The sequence below is a fragment of the Pristis pectinata genome, chromosome 8 (assembly GCF_009764475.1).
Source record: "Pristis pectinata isolate sPriPec2 chromosome 8, sPriPec2.1.pri, whole genome shotgun sequence".
NCBI classification, from domain to species: Eukaryota; Metazoa; Chordata; class Chondrichthyes; order Rhinopristiformes; family Pristidae; genus Pristis; species Pristis pectinata.
Genome location: NC_067412.1, coordinates 91,941,726 through 91,962,091, shown reverse-complemented (window position 1 = coordinate 91,962,091; position 20,366 = coordinate 91,941,726). Strand labels below are relative to the sequence as shown.

At 43.0% G+C, this 20,366-nt stretch overlaps 1 protein-coding gene and 1 pseudogene across 1 annotated transcript in view; one reads left to right on the top strand and one right to left on the bottom strand.

The window, feature by feature from the left end:
* Nucleotides 1-1,325: 1,325 nt before the first annotated feature.
* Nucleotides 1,326-20,366, bottom strand: part of LOC127573848 (mastermind-like protein 2) — a 98,359-nt gene continuing 79,318 nt past the window's right edge. Inside the window, exons 3-5 of the mRNA XM_052022375.1 lie at nucleotides 8,182-8,292; nucleotides 5,509-5,617; nucleotides 1,326-3,202 (exon numbers count right to left, since the gene is read on the bottom strand). Of these exons, the coding sequence (XP_051878335.1) occupies nucleotides 2,169-3,202; nucleotides 5,509-5,617; nucleotides 8,182-8,292 (1,254 nt within the window). The 3' untranslated portion in view covers nucleotides 1,326-2,168. The remainder of the gene's footprint in view (nucleotides 3,203-5,508; nucleotides 5,618-8,181; nucleotides 8,293-20,366) is intronic.
* LOC127573968 (uncharacterized) lies at nucleotides 13,999-14,115 on the top strand (annotated as a pseudogene).

The following is a 20,366-nucleotide window of genomic DNA, read 5'->3' as shown; positions in this document are numbered from 1 at the left end:
AAGATGTTTTACTTGTTCAAGGCATGAAAAGGTATGATTGAGGAAGCTGTAAACACAGTGGGTGAATGGTGTTGAGGAAGCATAAGCAAGATATCTAGACATGCAAATCGCATTGTTGGATGAAAGGTTGTATGCTGAAGCCTCTAGCACTATCACAGCAAGCATTTTGACTTATAGGAGATTTTTCAGGCTCTAGTAATATGTTACATAAATGCATCATCAATTGTTTTACATATAAAAAGGATATATTTGAATCTGTTCAAGCTTGGCATATATTGAGCCGGATAACTTTAGATTCATTATTCATCTCCAGATTGAGTCTCTCATGGGAGCAAATACATTTGTGTACTATTAATGTAATCCATTAATTCTAAGTAGTTTTTGACATGTTGGAAATTTAAGGGCATCCTAGGTGATTATGTAAACTCCAAAACAAAAGGCTGGTTCGAATTAGTCTAGTAATTCTTTTCCTCCACACTTCAGTTCGCTTTTCCACACACGTACACCTTGCCCCTCCATCTACCTCATAGACCAGTGATGGAGAGGAAGTGGTGTTCAAACCGGAATCAACTACTTTGCCTCGCTGGGTTTGATGCTGGGCCTTTGTTAATGCCTCTCCAAAACTAGCACATGGGAGGTAAGCAAATTGTGGAACAGCATTTCTTCTTCTGAGTGTCTCCTTATATTATAGGGAAGTGTCAGTACAGAGGTATTAGAGAAGTCAAGAGTTAGGACAGAGTATAGTTCTATGCTCCAGCCTCTATTTTGCAATCAGGGTTACAACAGAAAGAAACAGCCTTTGGAAAAAAATATGAAATTAGATTATTGAATATCAACCATTAACTTGTTGAATAATAGAATGCTCAGGGTGTGTTGGCATATTCGTGAAGTTACTGGACTAATACTGAGGCAAGAGTTCAAATCTCACGATTATAACTGAGTAATTTAAGTTCAACTGATAAATAAATCCAGAATTTTAATAATAGTGCCCAATTTAACTAGTCCAATTTACCAGCAAATGGTCCATTGCCTTCTATTCCTTGGCCTTTCCTTCTATATCTGCAGTGACCAAAGAATGGTTTTAACCCAATGCACATCATTGTCAATATAATAATTCTGATACATAATATTCAGAAATAAGCCAAACAAGGTTTACCTAAAAGAAATATTAATTAATTAATTAATTAATTGCAAGAATGTAGTATCCAACCTTTCCAACAGACAAGAGAAGCTTCAATTCCACGGCCCAAGTGGGGAAACATTCCGTAACTGTTCTGTAAATGCTGCCTCTAGTTCATGCTTGAAGTATGGCAGTCACCAATAATGCAGTCTTGGCACAAGGCAAGTTTATTATGATAATGAAGCAAAAACTTGTCATACTATTTGTGCTCCAAGATGGTATTAAATTAAAAATAAAAGAAACACATTCAAGGCAGGAAAGAAAATACATATAACGAATAAAACATGAAATCACAAAAATTTTCAGCAAAAAAAATACATTATGAAGTTCATAATATCTTGGTAGAATGCACATACAAAATGTACAGACTGTCAACATGGGCTGACAGATTACAAAGAAAGCAATTTCATATTGACAGCCATTCTATCAGTTGGTTGCTCGCTGTGGTAACTTATTTAAATCAAAATGGGACTGATGGTGAATGAAGATCCTTGAAACCAGGAATAAGTCACCTGTACAACACAAGACTGCACTGCCTAAGTCATGTCAAAAACACAACCTGTATTTTAACGTTGTAATACATAGTATTACTGATTGAACAATGTAGTCTGCATATTTTATACCAAATAAAAATAAACAAATTTGCTAATATAAAAACAATGATTTCGCCTATACTGTATTTTATTGACAAATGATCCAACCAAGTATAATTACTCCTTCCTGACATACAATATTTATTAGGAAAACATAATTTACAGAATATTTTGAACAAATACATTAATTTATGTATTGCCACTTTAAAATTCAGTGTTGCAGGCAGTACACTAGGTACATCCAGTGACCTATACCTGCTAGTAAATGGAAAGTTACAGTGTCCACACCTACACACATGCTCAACAATCTTCAGTCCGATGCCACAATGTGTAGATGGGCGCTCTCTATGTACAACAGCCTGGAGGTCAGGTAAATCATACCCAGCAGCCAGGCTTTAGGAATGCTGCCCCAGAAAGTCATCGAGCGTTAAGTCGTTTATCCAGTCATCGTTACTGCTGTTGCTCTTCATTATGGACTCTATGAAGTCAGGCTCATTACGAGCTCCCCCCAAGGCATTGCTGTTGTTATGCTGAAGAAAGTCAAAGGAAGATACCTCGGTGGTGGGGTTCATACGGTTATAGGATGCTGTTGACTGGCCACTGGATGCATAGCTGGCTGCAGAGAGACCTGGCACTGGATGAGTCTGGCTCATACTGGTAATCCCTTGTGGTACAGGTTTCATGCTGGCCATAGCTGCCGAGGGTAGCCTTTGCTGATTATGTCTTGGAGATGGGCCACTCATGGAGACCATGGTTTGTCCAGTCTGGCCTGGGGTCAGTTGCTGCAGTGGCTTCATCTGTCCACCGGGTGCTATCTGGTTTGGTGGCGCGATGGTCTGATGGGGAAACGGATGCACGGGCAGATTTGGCCTCATGCTCTGTTTGGGGAACAATGGGTTATTTGAGAACTGTTGCATACTACCGTCCATTTTGGTCTGATTCTGCATTCCTTGAATCCTTTGCTGCGCCCACATTTGAGGAGCCATGCCAGAAGTGGCTAGCGCGTTGGAAATTCCTTGGACGGGCATAGTGGCTCCCGCTTGGTTTATGGATTGCCTTACGTGCTGGGGAGGCGCAGCAGGGTTTGGTACAGAGCCAGTAAACCCCGAGATTGCTGTCCTTTGCCGGATTATGGCCTGGCTTGGCACTGCCTGGCTGGTTGTTCTCATTCCCAAAGCGCTCTGGCTTGGCCGGAGAGGCATGTTGATGCCAGATGGTGGTATGTAGACATTCTGCTGGTTGCCAGGATTACTCGGGTACATCCCCATAGTCCGGTCAGCCTGACTGGCAGTCACCGCAGGAATCCCAGGCCCAAGGTTGTTCTGAGACGTCACTTGTAAAAGGCTGGGATTGAGTCGCATACCACAGTGGGCAGACGGTGGTGTTGGCAAAGGCTGCCCGGAGTTTGTCGGCAAAGATTGTGCCACAGCTGTAAGCAAAATACAAACAATTAGTGTTGTTTTCTTACAATGGCCCAGAATGGTGAAATGGAGATAAAATAACTAGAAAATTAGGAAATCCTTCTGAAAGCAATTATTTGGTAAATATTCATTTCTCTTGGAGAAACCCTGGTTCAAGAACAAAAGCAGAATAAGATTGTCTTTTATCACCTCAAAAAAATCCAAAACTGTTTCACAAGGAAGTACTTTTTGAAGAGTTGACACTGTTGTAACTTAAGGAAAATGACAGAATATTTTTGAACGTGGTAATAAAAAGATAATGTGATATGTGCTGAGACCTTAAGGACATAAGAAAGATGAGCAGAAGGATACCATTTGACCCTTTAAATTAACTCCAAAATCATGACTCAATATTAGCAGCTCACCCTCAGATGCTCCAAGTTAAATTGAACTTGTTCCTGGCAAAGAGCCAGAGTTCCACCCTTTTATGATCAAAATGTGCAACTGCACAGCATGTTGTCCAATCCAATGGAGCACAAAGGTTCTCAGAGCTGAGTAAGTGAGGAAGAAGGTAGCTGGTGGTGTATAATGTGGGGCATGTAAGGTTGTTCAGGTTGGTTGGAAAAAAAGAAGAGCGCCATTGTTTTTGAAAGGATAATAAAGGATTAAATGTTGGTATTCCGAGTGATTCAGATGTCCTTTTACACTAAAGGTAGAACATTAATGTGTAAGTCCATTGGGCAATTAGAAAGGCAAATGGCACATGGCTCTTTATTGCAGGAAGGACAGAGTACATGAATCGGGAAGTCTTGCTGTGATTGTGCAGGTTTCACTGAGTACTGCGTACAATTATGATGTTCATATATAAAACTCTATATACTTTGATAGAAAATTAGACTTTTGAACTGAGGGAATATGGGGATCAGGTAGACAGGGGAAAATTGGGGAGTGACAGTTTAGGCGGTAGCTGGGAGAGGTAAATTGGGACCAGCAGTGGAGATCTCGGGGTCTGGAGATGAGAGATTGGGATCTGGAACTCATGAGATAAAGGGGATGAGATTGCGGATGCTGGGAGGGTTGAGTGCAATGCAGGGATGGGGCAAATAATAAAGGTAAGCAATTCACTTAACTGGCAGGTATGCTCGTCTGGCACGGCACTTTCCTAGGAGTATCCAACGAAAGATGCCCCAAGGAAAATGTGGTCTGAGTTCCCCTGAAATTCTCCAGAAGGAACATTGATTGGAGAACGATATCATCCCATGTGATGTAATTGCACCATCGGCACTTGGGTGAATCAAATCAGGAATTACCCAGTCTAACTTCCAGAAATGTGCAAATAGACATTATTACTTTTCACAATGGAAAAGAACAATTAAGGGTGAAAAAATATGCAATTGAATTTCGAGGAATATGGGCTTTTGGCCACACTGAACCTCTGTAGGGTGAGCCAGAATGATTCAATTTACACTATTGTTGTAGTTAAATTCAGTGAGACAATGAGTTTGGACCAGATTTGGTACCTTACACTGCATGAATCACCCTCAGATCTTTATCTCTTTCAATTAAGTAAAATCCTCAGCAGGAATCCTATCAGGGTCCATCACCTGCAGTCCTTTGTTGCCTCCACCTCTCACCTCCCAGCCTCTGTCGCTAATTCCTCTCTTCCCTCCTCCATCTCCCTATCACCCTACTCACCTGGATCCATGTACCACTTGCCAGCTCTTGCCCCAGCCCTTCCCCTCGCCTCCTTATACTGGCTTTTCCCCCTCTACTCTTCCAGTCTAGATGGTCTCGATCTACGGATGCTGCTTAGCTTGCTGAGTTCCTCCAGCTGTTTGTTTCTTTGCTCCAGATTCCAGCATCTGCAGTCTCCTGTATCTCCAGAATCCTGTCTCCACTCTCCCTCTCCAGCTTCCCCAGCACCACCCCCATTTCCAACTTATACCTTTGACATGGTTGCAAGTTGTAGGCGGATGATTATGTCTAATTTCTGTGTGTGTGTGTAGACTTTCTGGAGCCAGCATAGGAAAAACCCACAAGTTCTATCAGCAAGGTGTTCCAAGATGGGAGGGGCACATTTTACAAGAAATTAATCAGGAGTGCCAGAGAAGCAAGTGATGATTCTGATGAGATTGGTCGATGTCTTGGTCTCCTCCCATTTCCTGATGGTGATCACACATTAAATCCAAGTGCTACAGACAGACACACAGGTCCCTGCTTCCCACAATTAAAAGGCCGCTCTCTGCCCCACAAAAGCAGCTTTGAGACAAAGCGCAAAAGTCCTCATTAAAGGCACCGTTTACATGATTTTCATTCTGCCCCACTGTCTTCTTACCTTGGAACTGATTTAATTGCTGAACTCCAAATGCACTCCTCTGCTCCTTATATTCAGGGGACACCCGGATCATGTGACCATTTAATTGCTCATGTTGCCTTTGTTTTTCCTGTAAAACAAATGGTGTGGGGGAAGGGGGGTTGGTGCAATGTTACTTTAATCAAAGCTTCAGCAACTGATAAGACAATGCAAAGTTGTGGTTGTGTCAGGTTTCACAGTTTGGATGATTTAACTCTTCATAATGCGGATATATCTTTGAAACCTAACTTCTAGGCCCAATCCTGAGCACTTGTTTGCCCACAGCAACATACCGTACATCCACAAGGAGGACAAGGACCAAAAAAGAAGCAACACCCAGTGGAAAATGCTCTCCGCTGTTATGGAGTAAAACAGTATTAGGTACCACCTCACGACTTGTAAGTTACTTACAGTCAGGTTGTTCAAATATTGCAATGGTTTAACATCAGGTTCACAGAGTTCTGTTTCCTGTGCTCCCTTTAAACCTACTGGGCCCTGTTTCTGCGAACTTTGAACTCACCAAGGCCTTGTTACCAATGCTCCTTTTAACCTTACCAGGGCCCCGCTTCCTGCAATCCCTTTAAACTCTCTAGGTTCAGCAGCACATTTATGGTAGTACTGTGCACCATCTGAGAAAGTGAATTAAAATGCAATGGGGTATTAAGATTAAGATTTCTTTATTAGTCAAATGTACATCAAAACACACAGGGAAATACATCTTTTGCATGAGGTGTTATGGGGGCAGTCCTCAAGTGTCGCCACGCTTCCAGCGCCAACATAGCATGCCCACAACTTCCTAACGCGTATGTCTTTGGAATGTGGGAGGAAACCAGAGCTCCCAGAGGAAACCCACGCAGACACGGGGGGAATGTACAAACTTCTTATAGACAGCAGCCAGAATTGAACTCGGGTCGCTGGCACTATAATAGCGTTACACTAACCGCTACACTACCATATCGCTACTTTGCTCAGCAGGGTCCAGAAGATCTGCTGGACCAGCACTACCAAAGTTCTGAAAGTGCCAGATCCGGATTATCAGAATTTAATGATGCAAAAAATGTTGTGAGATTAATGAACTGGGTGTAAGGGTTCCTTCGTTCAGCATCCTTGGTCATGAACAGGAAAGATGTGGGTTCAAGCCTCAGTCCAGGATCTGATGCATAATCTGGGTGAGCTTCCACACCCTCAGTGATATACTAGTGGTGTGATGCATTGCTGAAGATGTCATCCTTCATCTGACACAGTGGAGCAATGTCATCAGGACGTAACCTGCAACATTAACCTGAAACCCGAGTGGACAAACAGCAGTGGCTCCCCTGCCAGAGGAAAGCTGCTGGGGACGGCAGAGATGAGGCAGAAACTTTCTTTTTAAAATGTCCTTTGGTTTTCTCAGAGCTAAAGAGGAGAATGGGAACTTTTAAGGGAACCTCTCACTTCCTCCACCAGCCTTGGTCCTCCTCCCCTCCCACCCTTTGGTTGGAATCCCTTTCCAGGGTCTAACACCTGTACCCTATAGAGCTCAGCACTGGCTTTCAGTTACCCAATCTCAGCCACCAGACAACCACTCCCCCCTGGCCATTTTGTTCAGGAATTCGGGAAATGAAATGCTAATGAGAGCTGGATGTTAAAAATCACAGCTGTACGTTTTGGAAGAGTTTGAAAGCTTGAAATAAAAGGCTCTTCTGTTCTAAGGCTTTCAAAGATGCCAAAATTGGCTTGTTTATATTCCAGTGTCTGTAGATGGCAAGGCAGAATTTCCTGAATCCATTCCCAGAAATAACCCTTTTAAGAAAGCTCTTGTTGGTTCACCTGCATTCTGCCTGGAAAACACACAGCTCCCGCTCCTTAACAAACATGAGTCAACCAACAGAGCAACTCCAGGCCAAGTAAGACATGGAGTTGAGGGCAATTAGCCCAAATCTGCCTGTGCAAAAGCTTTTGAAGCTTGTTAATGATTTAATTTGCCTTTCTATATGCAGCAGAACTGCCCGGTCTCTCATCACGTCATTGAAAGCAATGCTCTAGATAACTAAAAACACACAACTAAATCGTTCAGATTCTAGGAGTCTCTCTTTTTTTGTTAAAGGACTTATTTCAAAGACCAGCTATGGACTCCTTTAACCCTCCTCACCAAATAAACAATGACTAATCCATCCATTAGTATCCATTAATATTTACTGAGACTTTACCTCAAAGGACATCAGTGAAAAGAGGTGAGGACATGGACGGTTGCCTGGAGATCCAATTGACCTGACCTCCTCTTAAATCTACAATTTGTGCAGAGCTTGAAAAAGCAGTACAAATTCATTTTGCTTTTTCTCCCTTTGACATGATGCTTCAATAGTTCAGTTACAAGTACATGGAAGATATCTTGACAGAAGTCAGGGATTACATGCCTTAAGTATAACTGCTTCTGTTAGATAACTGACAATTATTCTACTTTTTTTTCTTTTCACTGATGCTACAAGACCAGCTGAGTGGTTCTAACACCATTCTAGTTTTATTTTGGATCCCCTGCAACCACTCCTGTATGTAATGCTTTTCCAAAGGGTTTGCATTACAATAGAAAGCATTGCTTAGTTCACTGATGATGCAGTTGGGAATTATAATCTTAGGAATGTATTCACAAGCTGCTTCATGAGCTGAGTGTCTTACCTGGTCAGCCATGAGCTGCTGCTGGAGGAGATTATGTTGTTTCTTCAGAAGCTGGTGCTTGAGGAAGGCGTGTGATGTGGCTTTTATGTAATTATTACTGGGGTTAGGATCCTATATTGAAGAAAGAGAGAAAAAGCAGTTCGTGAAATGCTTTTGTATATTCTGTATTTATTTGTGAGGCTTTTAACAATCTAATCTGCAGCTGTGAAACTGACATTTTCTACTGCCCAAATTCTGGAAGTGTGCAAGGGGCTCAGACCAGCCTTAGACGTCCACACAGATTAACAAAGAGGCTGGTGAGCAAGACTGGTTTAATGATTAAATGTCTATTTGGCCGACAATTCTGCTAGAACAGTGTGTCAATGATTCACATGCATTCACACAAACTCAAGATGCTGCAAGAGCAATGGTTTCAACTTCTTGCACAACATTAACCTCAACCTCCCTGCTCAAATGACAACCAGGTCTACACAAGTTTAAGGCAGTTGTGTCTTGGAAAATTTGGTGCAGTCATAACCCTTATGTTGTGAGGGTGAGTGACCAATCATCCAGGATCATGTAGTCGTCTCCTGAAATAAATGGTCCACAACACTCCTGCAAGCAACATAGGACGCAAAACATCCAGAGGGACGGAAGCATACAGAGGTGGAAACAGGACTGTCACAAATCATCCAATCAGGTTGTGAAGAATCTATTCAGTCTTTAATTGGCCATGCCAAGGAGGGGTGTCATAAGTTGGGGGATAGGACTATTGGAGGAAGGAGTGTGTGTTACGAACCTTTAGGAACTGGAGCATTCAACTAGAACTGGCAACCCTGTCAGTGGTGTTGAACTTCACTCTGCACCCTCTTCACATATAAATGCCAACAGTCCCATTCCCAGTACATCACCAAAACTGGACGATGAGTCCTGTTGTGCATTTGTACATATTAAGTATACTTCTGCAGAGTTTGGGAAACATTACAAATAGTGAAAGTACTTACTTTCATTTGTCCAAAACAACACATATTGAAGCACGAATGCATATTATTTACATATCCATCCATCAGCATTTAAAATAGTAATGATCACCACAATACCACACCCATCCCAACCTCCTAACACCCTGCGCACTGCTGATCCAATGATATTCTAACAAGAGGAGAAGAATAGCCAATAATGAACTGCATCATTATCCTGTTGTGGTACGGTTGCAAGATAAAAGGTAAGATTTCTTTATTAGTCACATGTACATCGAAACACACAGTGAAATGCATCTTTGCATAGAGTGTTCTGGGGGCAGCCCGCAAGTGTCGCCACGCTTCCGGCGCCAACATAGCACGCCCACAACTTCCTAACCCATACGTCTTTGGAATGTGGGAGGAAACCGGAGCACCCGAAGGAAACCCACACAGACACGGGGTACACACAACGGCCGGAATTGAACCTGGGCTGCTGGCGCTGTAATAGCGTTACGCTAACCGCTACACTGCCGTGATTAGCTCTGCCTTCCCCTTTAGGATTACAATGTCTAAAGGTGTGGATAGGACATCTGAGTAGTGTTTGTAGTTTGGTGAGTACCCTACATATAACTTCTTAGCCACGGTTCAGATATACAAAAAAAAGACTGAAATATCTTCTTTTCTAAGTAGTTATATATTTGACATTCACTATATAGTTATATATTTGACTTCAATATGTGTTGAGGAAGGAAAGATCTCAGTGCTAGACCCTTACAGAAGGCTTTGCCACACCTTTAAAATACAAAACGATAACTGCTTGAAGATTTGGGAACTGATTCTACTCCTTTCTATGTAACCTCAATGAGTTATTTCTTTCAGACAGTTAAGCATGTAGCATGGAGACATGTTGTAGTCATAGAATCGTACGGCACACAAACAGGCCCTTCAGCCCACATTATCCATGCTGACCATCATGCTCAAATCCCATTAATCAGCACTTGCATCTCACTCATGGCAAGATAAGGTTATATCCCAACTATGGAAACTCCTGCAGTCAATTCTGTGGAGAAAATCAGTGGAGGTTTGGGGTGGTCGACATTAAATTGGGTGCTTCCTTCAGTTTCTATGAATACCTGGATTCCTTAATCCATAAAAACTTTGCAAATGGGATAAGGTGCTGTCCAAGAGGATGCAATCAGCTGGAGTTCATTTGACAGAATCTCCAAGAATTTGTCTGGCCAGAGTTTGAATCTTGACCTTGAATTCCTCTGGGACATATCCAAAACCCCAATGCACAGAGTTGGTAAATTGTGATGCTCCAGTAATGCCTTGTTGTATGGTGTCTAAATTACAGCAAGGTTAATACTGCATGGGATTGAAGCCAATCCCTGAATTAGCAAACTCTGCTGTTTACAGTTCAGTTGAGCATAATGCCTACTGTTTCCATGCAGTTATGCTTCCTTAATCAGAAATGATAAAATATACATCATTCATAAAAAGCCACCCAGAAATCAGAAATCAGAAATATTGGTTTTGGTATCTGACGGAAGTGCCAGGACCAGTCTCAAAACTAGTAAATGTAACAATGGGAATTCAGGCTTTGGAAAGCAACTACAGGAAATGATCCAAGCCTGGCACAATGTGTAAAGGAATGACGATGATAAGACTCAGGACACTTCAACATCCGGCAATAACCTTTGCTCACTGGGCTTTTCAGCAAGGGCTGAGGAAGGAAAGATCTCAGTGCTGGACCCTGACAGAAGACTTTGCCACATCTTTAAAATATTCTACACTTGTAATTTTTACAGAACAAAATGTAAGCTGGTAAGTCTTGGGGAAAAAAAAACAAGCATTCTCTGTTAAATTAAAAGGATATCATCATGATCTGCTTACATCATTAAATGCAAAATATAATGCAACAGGTATATGAACATAGAACGTAGAACACAAAGCTGAATTAAATTAAATCTCTTCTGCCTGTACATGATTCATATTCCTCTATTTGCTGCATATTCATGTGTCTGTCTAGTGTGGCAGTTAGCGTAACGCTATTACAGCGCCAGCGACATGGGTCCAGTTCCGGCCGCTGTCTGTAAGGAGTTTGTACGTTCTCCCCGTGACTGCATGGGTTTCCTCTGGGTGCTCCGGTTTCCTCCCACATTCCAAAGACGTGCAGGTTAGGAAGTTGTGGGCATGCTAAGTTGGCGCCGGAAGTGTGGCGACACTTGCGGGCTGCCCCCAAAACACTCTACGCAAAAGATGCATTTCACTGGGTGTTTTGACGTACATGTGAATAATAAAGATATGTTATCTTATCTAATAGTCTCTTAAATACCACTCCCCCTGGCAAACCATCCCAGGCACCCACCACCCTCTGTGTAAAAAACCTGCCCCCCACATCTCCTTTAAACTTTCCTCCTCTCTCCTTTAATGCATTTCCTCTAGTATTTGACATTTCTACCCTGGGAAAAAGATTCTGACTGTCTACTCTATTCATGCCTCTCATAATTGAAAATACTTCTATCAGGTCTCCTCTCAGCCTCTATTGCTCCAGAGAAAACAACCCAAGTTTGTTCAACCTCTCCTTATAGCTCATACCCTGTAATACAGGCAGCATCCCGGTAAACCTTCTCTGTACCTTTACAAAGCCTCCAAATCCTTCCTGTAATAGGGTGAGCAGAACTGCATACAATACTCCAAATGTGGCCTAACCAAAGTTTTATATTGCTGCAACATGACTTCCTACTCTCATACTCAATGTAGGTGGGAGGGTCTGAAGGTTTGAATCATGGCAAACAGCACCATCTCTCAACCTACATTGTGGTAACTACCTTGGTTTGAACCTCTATGGGGGAGACCTTGTGAATCTACATTGTGGTAAAGCCATAATGTAAATTTACATTAGAGCAAACCTGTCAATCTACAATGTGGTGAGCAATATTACGTGTCAATTTATATCAAGCTTTGCTTGTGGGTCATTCATTGGTTTTACTGAAATTTAACATCAGAAAAGGACCCTTTTATTTCAATATTTTGTCAGCAGCAATCAATTTTCTCCATTAGTTCAAACAAGGAAATTAAACGATCCTGGGAAATACCACTTCATGCAGTGAACGAATATTAAAGCAGATGGTTTGTTAAATTGTTGTATCCAGGATCAATGAACATCTGCTGACAATTACCCTCCCTAAGAGCCAGGGCAGAACTTTGAATCCCCCTTCATCCACCTGCACCCACCCAAGGTATGGTGGTTAAGTTATTGAATGACTAATCTAGAGATGTTTAAAAATCCAAAAAAGTTCATTTCAATGAATGAAAAAGTCTTCGCAATTGAAGAGCTCTCATTAGTAATGGTGACTGAAACTACCAGGTTATCATAACCTCCCCCCTTGTTCACTTAATGTACTTCAGCAAAGGAAATTTGCTGCACTGAACCAGTCTGGCCTTTATGTGACTTCAGACCTTGCAAAGATGGGGACTCACAACAGCCGGTTGAAATGACCAGGCAAGGAACTCGGTTCAGCTGGGGTTGGTATTGGTATTGGTTTCTTATTGTCATGTGTGCCAGGATAGAGTGAAATTTTGTAGGGCAGGCACGGTAGTGTAGCAGTTAGTGTAATGCTATTACAGCGCCAGTGACCGGAGTTCAATTCCCGCCGCTGTCTGTAAGGAGTTTGTACGTTCTCCCTGTGTCTGCATGGGTTTCCTCTGGGTGCTCCGGTTTCCTCCCACATTCCAAAGACGTACAGGTTAGGAAGTTGTGGGCATGCTATGTTGGCGCCGGAAGCGTGGCGACACTTGCGGGCTGCCCCCAGAACACTCTACGCAAAAAAGGTGCATTTCACTGTGTGTTTAGATGTACATGTGACTAATAAAGATCTTATCTTTTGTTTGCATATCATCTAGACAGATCATTCCATACATAAGTACATCAAGGTAGTAAAAAGAAAAACAGAATACAGAATATAGTGTTACAGTTACAGAGAAAGTGCAGTGCAGGTAGACAAGTAAATTGCAAGGGCCACGACGAGGTAGATTGGGAAATAAAGTTCATGGGGAGTTATATGTAGTGCAAAGGTGAGTAAGAATCTACTGAGTTCCATGGGCAGCATAGTGGTGCAGCAGTTGATGCTGCTGCCTCACAGCTCCAGTGGTCTGTGTTCCATCCTGACCTTGGGTGCTATCTGTGGGAGGTTTGCATGTACTCCCTGTGACAGTGTGAGCTTCAGTTGGGTTCTCTGGTTTCCTCCCAAATCCCAAAGACATGCTGGTTGGTAGTTTAATTGCCCACTGTAAACTACCCTTAGCATAGGTGGGTGATACAAGAATCAGAGGCAAGTTGATTGACATGGGAGAGAAATTAGATAAGAGGGAAGTAAGTGGGAGAATGGGTCTGATGGGAATGCTCTGAAGCTGGTATAGACTCAATGGGCCGAATGGCCTCCTATGTTGTAAGGAAAATAATCTGCCCCCATTTTAAAACTCGACCAAAACTTCAATAATATCACCACATGTTTGGTCTAGTGTCCTGGGTGAAGAGCAGCGAGGGCCAATGACCAAAGGAGAGGTTAAACTACAGCTCTAGGAGATAGGAATAATCTTTGGCAGCCACAACGACAGTCGGTGCTTGAAAGGTTAGACGAAGGCGACATCAGATATAAAACATAAAAAGTAAGTGCTCTGTCAGGTTGAGTTTGAAAATTCTCACACACTTATCAAGCGTATCATGAAAGTTTCCTCAATAGCTTAGCCACCGTTTACCCAAAGAGGATCAATGCAAATAACAGGATGTTAGATACGGACATGAGGGGGAAAGAAACTGAAGGCTATGCAAATAGGGTGGGATTAGGTTAAGGTGGGAGGAGGCTTCTGTTCGGCACCTACACAAGGGAGAGATGGTAGCACTCCCCTTGATAAGGCTGGAAGAGGCCCTTGTGACCTTAAGTGGTTTAGGCATTGCCATCTACTTAGTGCCATCTAACCACATTCTCACCATCTGGCAGCAAGCATCTTCCCCGGAGGAGGGCTGTGTATATCTCTACATTATGGGCCTGGGGTGGAGGGTGCTGCAATCCCTTGCAACCCACTTTTTCAGCTGGTTCATAGACTCCTAATCCATCGGCTTTAAAGTAATGGGTGGGAAGTTCAACGGAGATATCAGAGGAAGGTTTTTTACCCAGAGAGTGGTTGGGGCATGGAATGCGCTGCCTGGGGTAGTGGTGGAGGCAGGTACATTGGTCAAATTCAAGAGATTACTAGATAAGCATATGGAGGAACTTAAAATAGAGGGATATGGGGGAGGTAGAGGTTAGATAGTCTTAGGCGAGGTTTAAAGGTCGGCACAACATTGTGGGCCGAAGGGCCTGTATTGTGCTGTATTGTTCTATGATTCTATGATCTGCCATTTCTGCAGCTTGGAGGAGTCCCGTTTCCCATGCTTATGTGGTATGCGCGGGGTTGCAGCTCCTCACTGAGTATTTGCAAGGGCTGTCGCTCAGATTCTGGTTGCACTTCAGCCTCATGTTCTTGACCTTTGGGCACCTGGTACAGGGAGAGGGAGGAGGGTTGAGTTGGTCAGGGGACCTTCTCATTGGCCTGCCCATGGGACTGGCCAAGGTGGCTATTTCTAAGTCCAGCCAGTGACCATCTCAGTGTCCATCCAAGCCAATTGGCTGCCTTTATTCCAAGGTTACATCTCCACACAGGTATCCCTAGAGAGGGAGCATACTGTGTCCACTGGCTTGCTGCAAACCTTCTGGAACAGCTGAAGTGCATCCTGGATAAGGAGGATAATGTTTTAATCCGTGCATTTTGTTGCTGTTGAAAATAAAGTTATTTTCAAAACAAACACACACACACACACACACACACACACAAAATGGGAATCTGAGAATGAATGCCAAAAAAAAGTACGGACCATTTGGGCCTGTCCCTGAACTTTAAATATTACATAGTCATGAAATTTCCATATCTGAGGTTAAATCCCTGATCTGTGCAGAAATAGTGATCCCACCTAGTGTAAATGTTATAATTGGACTGGGGGCAGCCCCAGAGTCATCCGGCCACAGGTCACAGTGCTGATGGCCATACACAGTGACTTTGGCCAGAGCACAAGAAATCTGTTCTTGACTGTGATCACCCTTATAGTCAAACAAGTTGAGGACACACATGGTCACTCCAATACATGGGCATCTGGCCAACATCACATATATGGCCTATTGCCATGGAACTGTATCCCAACATGAGGTCAATGCCAATGTTAGAAGAGAATGGGGGGGGGGGAGAGAGAGAGAGAGGGAGAGAGAGGGGGGAGAGAGAGGGAGGGGCGAGAGAGGAGAAAGAGAGAGGAGAAAGAGAGAGAGGGGGAGAGAGAGAGGGGGGGAGAGAGAAGAAAGAGAGAGAAGAAAGAGAGAGGGGGAGAGAGAGAGAGAGAGGGGAGAGAGAGAAGAAAGAGAGAGAGAAGAGAGAGGGGGGGAGAGAGAGAGAGAGGGGAGAGAGAGGGGGAGAGAGAGAGACAGGGGAGAGAGAGAAGAAAGAGAGAGAGAAGAAAGAGAGAGGGGGAGAGAGAGAGAGAGGTTCTTTTTAAAAAATCTTTTGAGTTGAACGAGGTAAACACGGAAGTATTTTCAAATCCTTCATTGTCTCACACCCTGCACAAGCCTTGGATTTGGAAACATGTCTAATCGTGCAGCTATTTCAACAGCCATGAAATAAATTCCAAAACACTGGCAAAAGGAGTAAACACCGATCGCTGCAAACCACAAGAATTCCCTTTCATTATTTAAGTTCTGTCATCACTGGCCTCCTCTTTTTTCTTTCTTCCCCTCCCCTTTCTCTGCCTCCGCACTGCCTTCACTTTTATTGTTGAAAGAGCATCGCCCTGAAATATGAAATCTGCTTCCATCCCCACAGATGCTGTCTGATCTGCTGAGTATTTTCGGTACTTTCTGTTTATACTTGAGAGAATATGATTTGCATGATTAATCAGAGATTTTATTTTAAATATGGCTTCGGTTTCTGGAACTGCACCTATTGGTATAAATTTATTATTGTCACTTGTACTGAGGTACAGTGAAAAACTTGTCTTGCATACCGATCGTACAGATCAATTCATTACACAGTGCATTGAAGTAGTACAGGGCAAAACAATAACAGAATACAGAGTATAGTGTCACAGCTACAGGGAAGTGCATTGCAGGCTCTGTTGCTGCATATGAAATGTGGTCAGCTCTCAACACAGAATTAAACTGCAAATGTATGCCTTTGGGAGATATACTGTCCTTCAATACAGGTAATATATGGAGGAAAAAGCTGTATCTTTACTAGATTCAGGAAACTCCAAATTATGGATGTACAATCACACAGGATGATGTCGCAGCTAGTAGAACTGTTGCCTCACAGCTCCAATGACCCAGGTTCTATCCCGATTTCCGGTGCTGTCTGTGTGGAGTTGACATGTTCTCCCTATGACTGCGTGGATTTCCTCTGGGTGCTCCAGTTTCCTCCAACAACTCAAAGACGAGCGAGTCAGTAGGTTAATTGGCTGCTATAAATTGGCCCCTGATGTGTAGAGTCTGGGGGGACTTGATGGGAATGTGGGGAGAATAAAATGGGTTAGACTAAAATTAATGTAAAGAGAAGGGTGTTGGATGATTGACAGGGGGTCTGTGGGCCAAAGAGCCTCTTTCCACTCTGTATCTCTCTATAATTATGTCTATGATTATTCGGCCCATTGAGTTTGTGCTATTTCTTTGGAAGAGCTATCCAATTAGAACTACTTCCCTTTATTTTCCCCTCAGGGATCCTGCAGTGTTTTCCCACTTCAAGAATTTATCCAAAGTTCCTATTTCATCTGCTTCCAAGGCATGCAGGCAGACATTAATCTGTTCCAGCACACCATTTACCTGAACAGAAATGAGATTAGACCTCAATAACTGTGCTAGAAACGGTAGTGTTTCCTTTTAGGTCAATTGTTGCATGTAATGGCTCCTGTCCACTGAAGCAAAAGTGTGCATGTGCTTTTTTTAAGAGACGTACTTGGAACAGTTTCAATGCATATCTCTAGGGCACATTAAATTTCTCATGGACTTGGTATCTCAGACAAGCAAAGTGGAATAAAGACCTTTGATGTCTGATTCCTGGGTTCGATTTAGATCCAGATTTACAGTAATTTAATAAGACTTATTGCCAAAAAGAATCCCTTTTATTTTAGTGTTCAGTTTCTCGGGGGGCGGGAATGGAACTGAAGGAGACAACGGCAAAATCAAGACCGCTTGCAATAATTCCCCCATTCCTAGGCTGTTACAGCGCTTCGCCACTAGTGGGAGCGTGGATCTCTCATTAAAATCGCCCTTCAGAAGAGCTCCATTCGAAGCAGTTTCTGATTTGTGTGCTGCATATTTTAATGGGTGGTTAGGGAGTCAGATACATGGAATAGTTGTGGAATGAAATAATCCCCTTCCCTTGGAAACATCCCAGTTAACTTCCTCACCAAGAAAGAACAAGAGAAAAGCCATTTCAAATCTTCCAACAAGCCTTCCAGTATTGATCCTACGGATATGTTTTTTTAAAAATAAAATCTCCTACATTTAACAGGTCCTGTGTGAAAATCTAATCATATTATTTGAACGATAATTGTAGAGCATAAGTCGGCTTTCAGTGATAGAGGAACCACTTCGCGTTCTTTTTTTTAAAAAAAAAATCAACTTAAAATACAGCATTGAATTGGAAACTGAGAAGAGAATATTTCATTCCCCAACTAATCGATTGTTAACAAGGCCACTTTCTATAAACCAGAGCACATTGTATCTTACTACTTTGTTGATTAGAGGTACGCTATTATCTAGAACGGGGGGGGGGGGTGCGTGGGTACAATTAGAGAGAGAGAGAGAGAGACTGTTAGTGATAGATCGGCGACAAGAAATGCAATGTTCAAACTATGCTCTGCGCCAGCCCTGGAACGTACAGTATTATTGACCATATTTTCACCTGGAACACTGCTTCTCGGTCGCTTGACAGTGATGTAAGGCAGATCGCTGCATCACATGGCTCTACATTGATCAGCAATGGCAGGATACAGGATTAGCCTATGGGCACTTCTGGGGAACTGTTGGAAGCGCTTAGACAAAGAGCGGATTAGAACAAAGGAGAAGAGAAGGTCAGAGTTAGAAAGAAAGGATCTATTAAGTAAGTAAACATGAAAAACATATACACATCCTTTTAAAAGAAGCACTATGTCCATTCCTGTGTACAGATGTTTTAAGAAAGTCAACAGATCCCCTTTCAAGCTGTTGCCCACTAGTTTGTAATGAGTTTTCTCCTCTCTCTGTATATGACAATAAATTAATCTGATTCGAGTCCACAAAGCAGCAGAAATGGAAAATGCAAATAGTCCCTCCGGTAAAGATGACCTTTTAATAGAAGCGATTGGTCGGGTCACAGTGATCAACCAAAATCGAGTCTGCAACAACATTTGAAAGAAAAATACTAAACTTTCCCGCCAGGAAGTGAGGAATGCCACATTGCTGAACCTCGCCTGTCAAGACAAGGAATGTGCATGGAGGTTCCGGAGCAGGTGGGCTCAGGAACCTGGCCTCCGGTCTAATTCCAATGCCCCTCCAAGGAATTATAAATGTACCAACGAACAGTGAGTGTAGGGCACAGTGTTCAGTGATGTTAACTGAACCGGCTGAAAGTTCAGGGCTTAGAACCGGTTCTGAAGTTAACTCACCAATGAAGCCCCTCATGACACGGTTTGCCAATGGCGTGGACACAGTATAAACAGATGCCTGAACGTCAGTGAGTTGACTTATCTAAAAGGCAAGCTTTGCAGCAGTGTAATCATTAAACACTGCACTGGTGCCGGGAGAAAACGGCGTAGTGTCGCTACAGTACCAAGGTAAATAGGGCATTAGCTGCAGCCGCGGATGTTGGATTCAACTCCTCTTCCTCTAAGCAAGATCTAGCTTGCAATTTCTATTACGAGGCACAAACAAGCAGAGATATGCCACGTCTTCCCAAATTAAACGACTCGACTCAACTCCTCTCAGTTAAATTAATGTCCTGGCGTAGATATTTTTAAAGCCCGCTTTATCTTGGATTTTAAATAGGTGAATGGATGTTTTTAAATTATAAAGGTAGGTGGTTGTCGAGTAGAACAAATGTGTGTGTGTGTGTGTGTGTGTGTGTGTTTGAATGTGTATTTAATTGTATGTATGTGTACATCTGTGTATGTGTGTTAAGGCATGGGGAGGGAGAGAAGGCTTGGAAGAGGGTAGGCAGGGAAGGATGGCGTTGGGGACCTCAACAATATTCTGTGAGGGACGGGCTGAATTGGGGAGAGTTAAAAATTAGGAGGGCAATTACCCTTTCACACTGCAAGTACTTAACGAGAAGGCACAAGAGATTCCATAAAAGACTGAAGGATAACATATCAAACATCCCATTCCAGCCTTTGCTATTGGAAGGCAGCTGTTGCTGTGGATAATGTCTGGAACTGTAAACTGTGAGACGAAAATATGGCAATGGTTAATCAGTTCCAGCGCTGATACAGGCATCCTGGCATTGCAATACATCTAAATGCAAATCCACGATAGACTCAGTTTGTTTTCACATGAACTTCTTTTGAAGTGCCTTTTGCACAAAGAATGATCAAGTCTCAAATTACTGTACATGTCACGAGAGTTGTCCATCACACAAAAAAAGCTTTTTTTTGATAGCAGTAACTGATCCGTTGGCACAGTGTGCTGAACGAGCCCTTTTAAGTGCATTCTACTGCTCTGCCCCTGTGGCATTGATAAGCACACACACTTGTATAACAAAGCCAAGCCGCTCTTTGAAGGGAATCAATGACTCCTGAAGCCACACCTGGCTGACAAGTTTATCGATGGAAGCTGCAACAAAGCGGTGAAAAGGAATACACTCCGCACGCAGTCAGCTTCGCAGCAGAGCGACCAGGAGAGACGAGTGCGCCAGCAAATCGGTTTGCTGATTTGTATCTGGCTATTCAGCACATTGTGACGGGGGGGGGGGGGGGGGGGGGGGTGAGCGGTTTTTACTCGCTGACCCTTCTCTCTCCTAACAACATGGAGGCTTCACACGAGTTGGCATTAAACTGTTAAAGAAAAACCGAAGAGGCTAACACATCAAATATAGTCTGCAAACACTGATTCAAGGGCACTAGGTCAGCGCACACCGTTCCTGCACCTCTAACCTTCTCACAGTAATAATCCACACATTTTAACA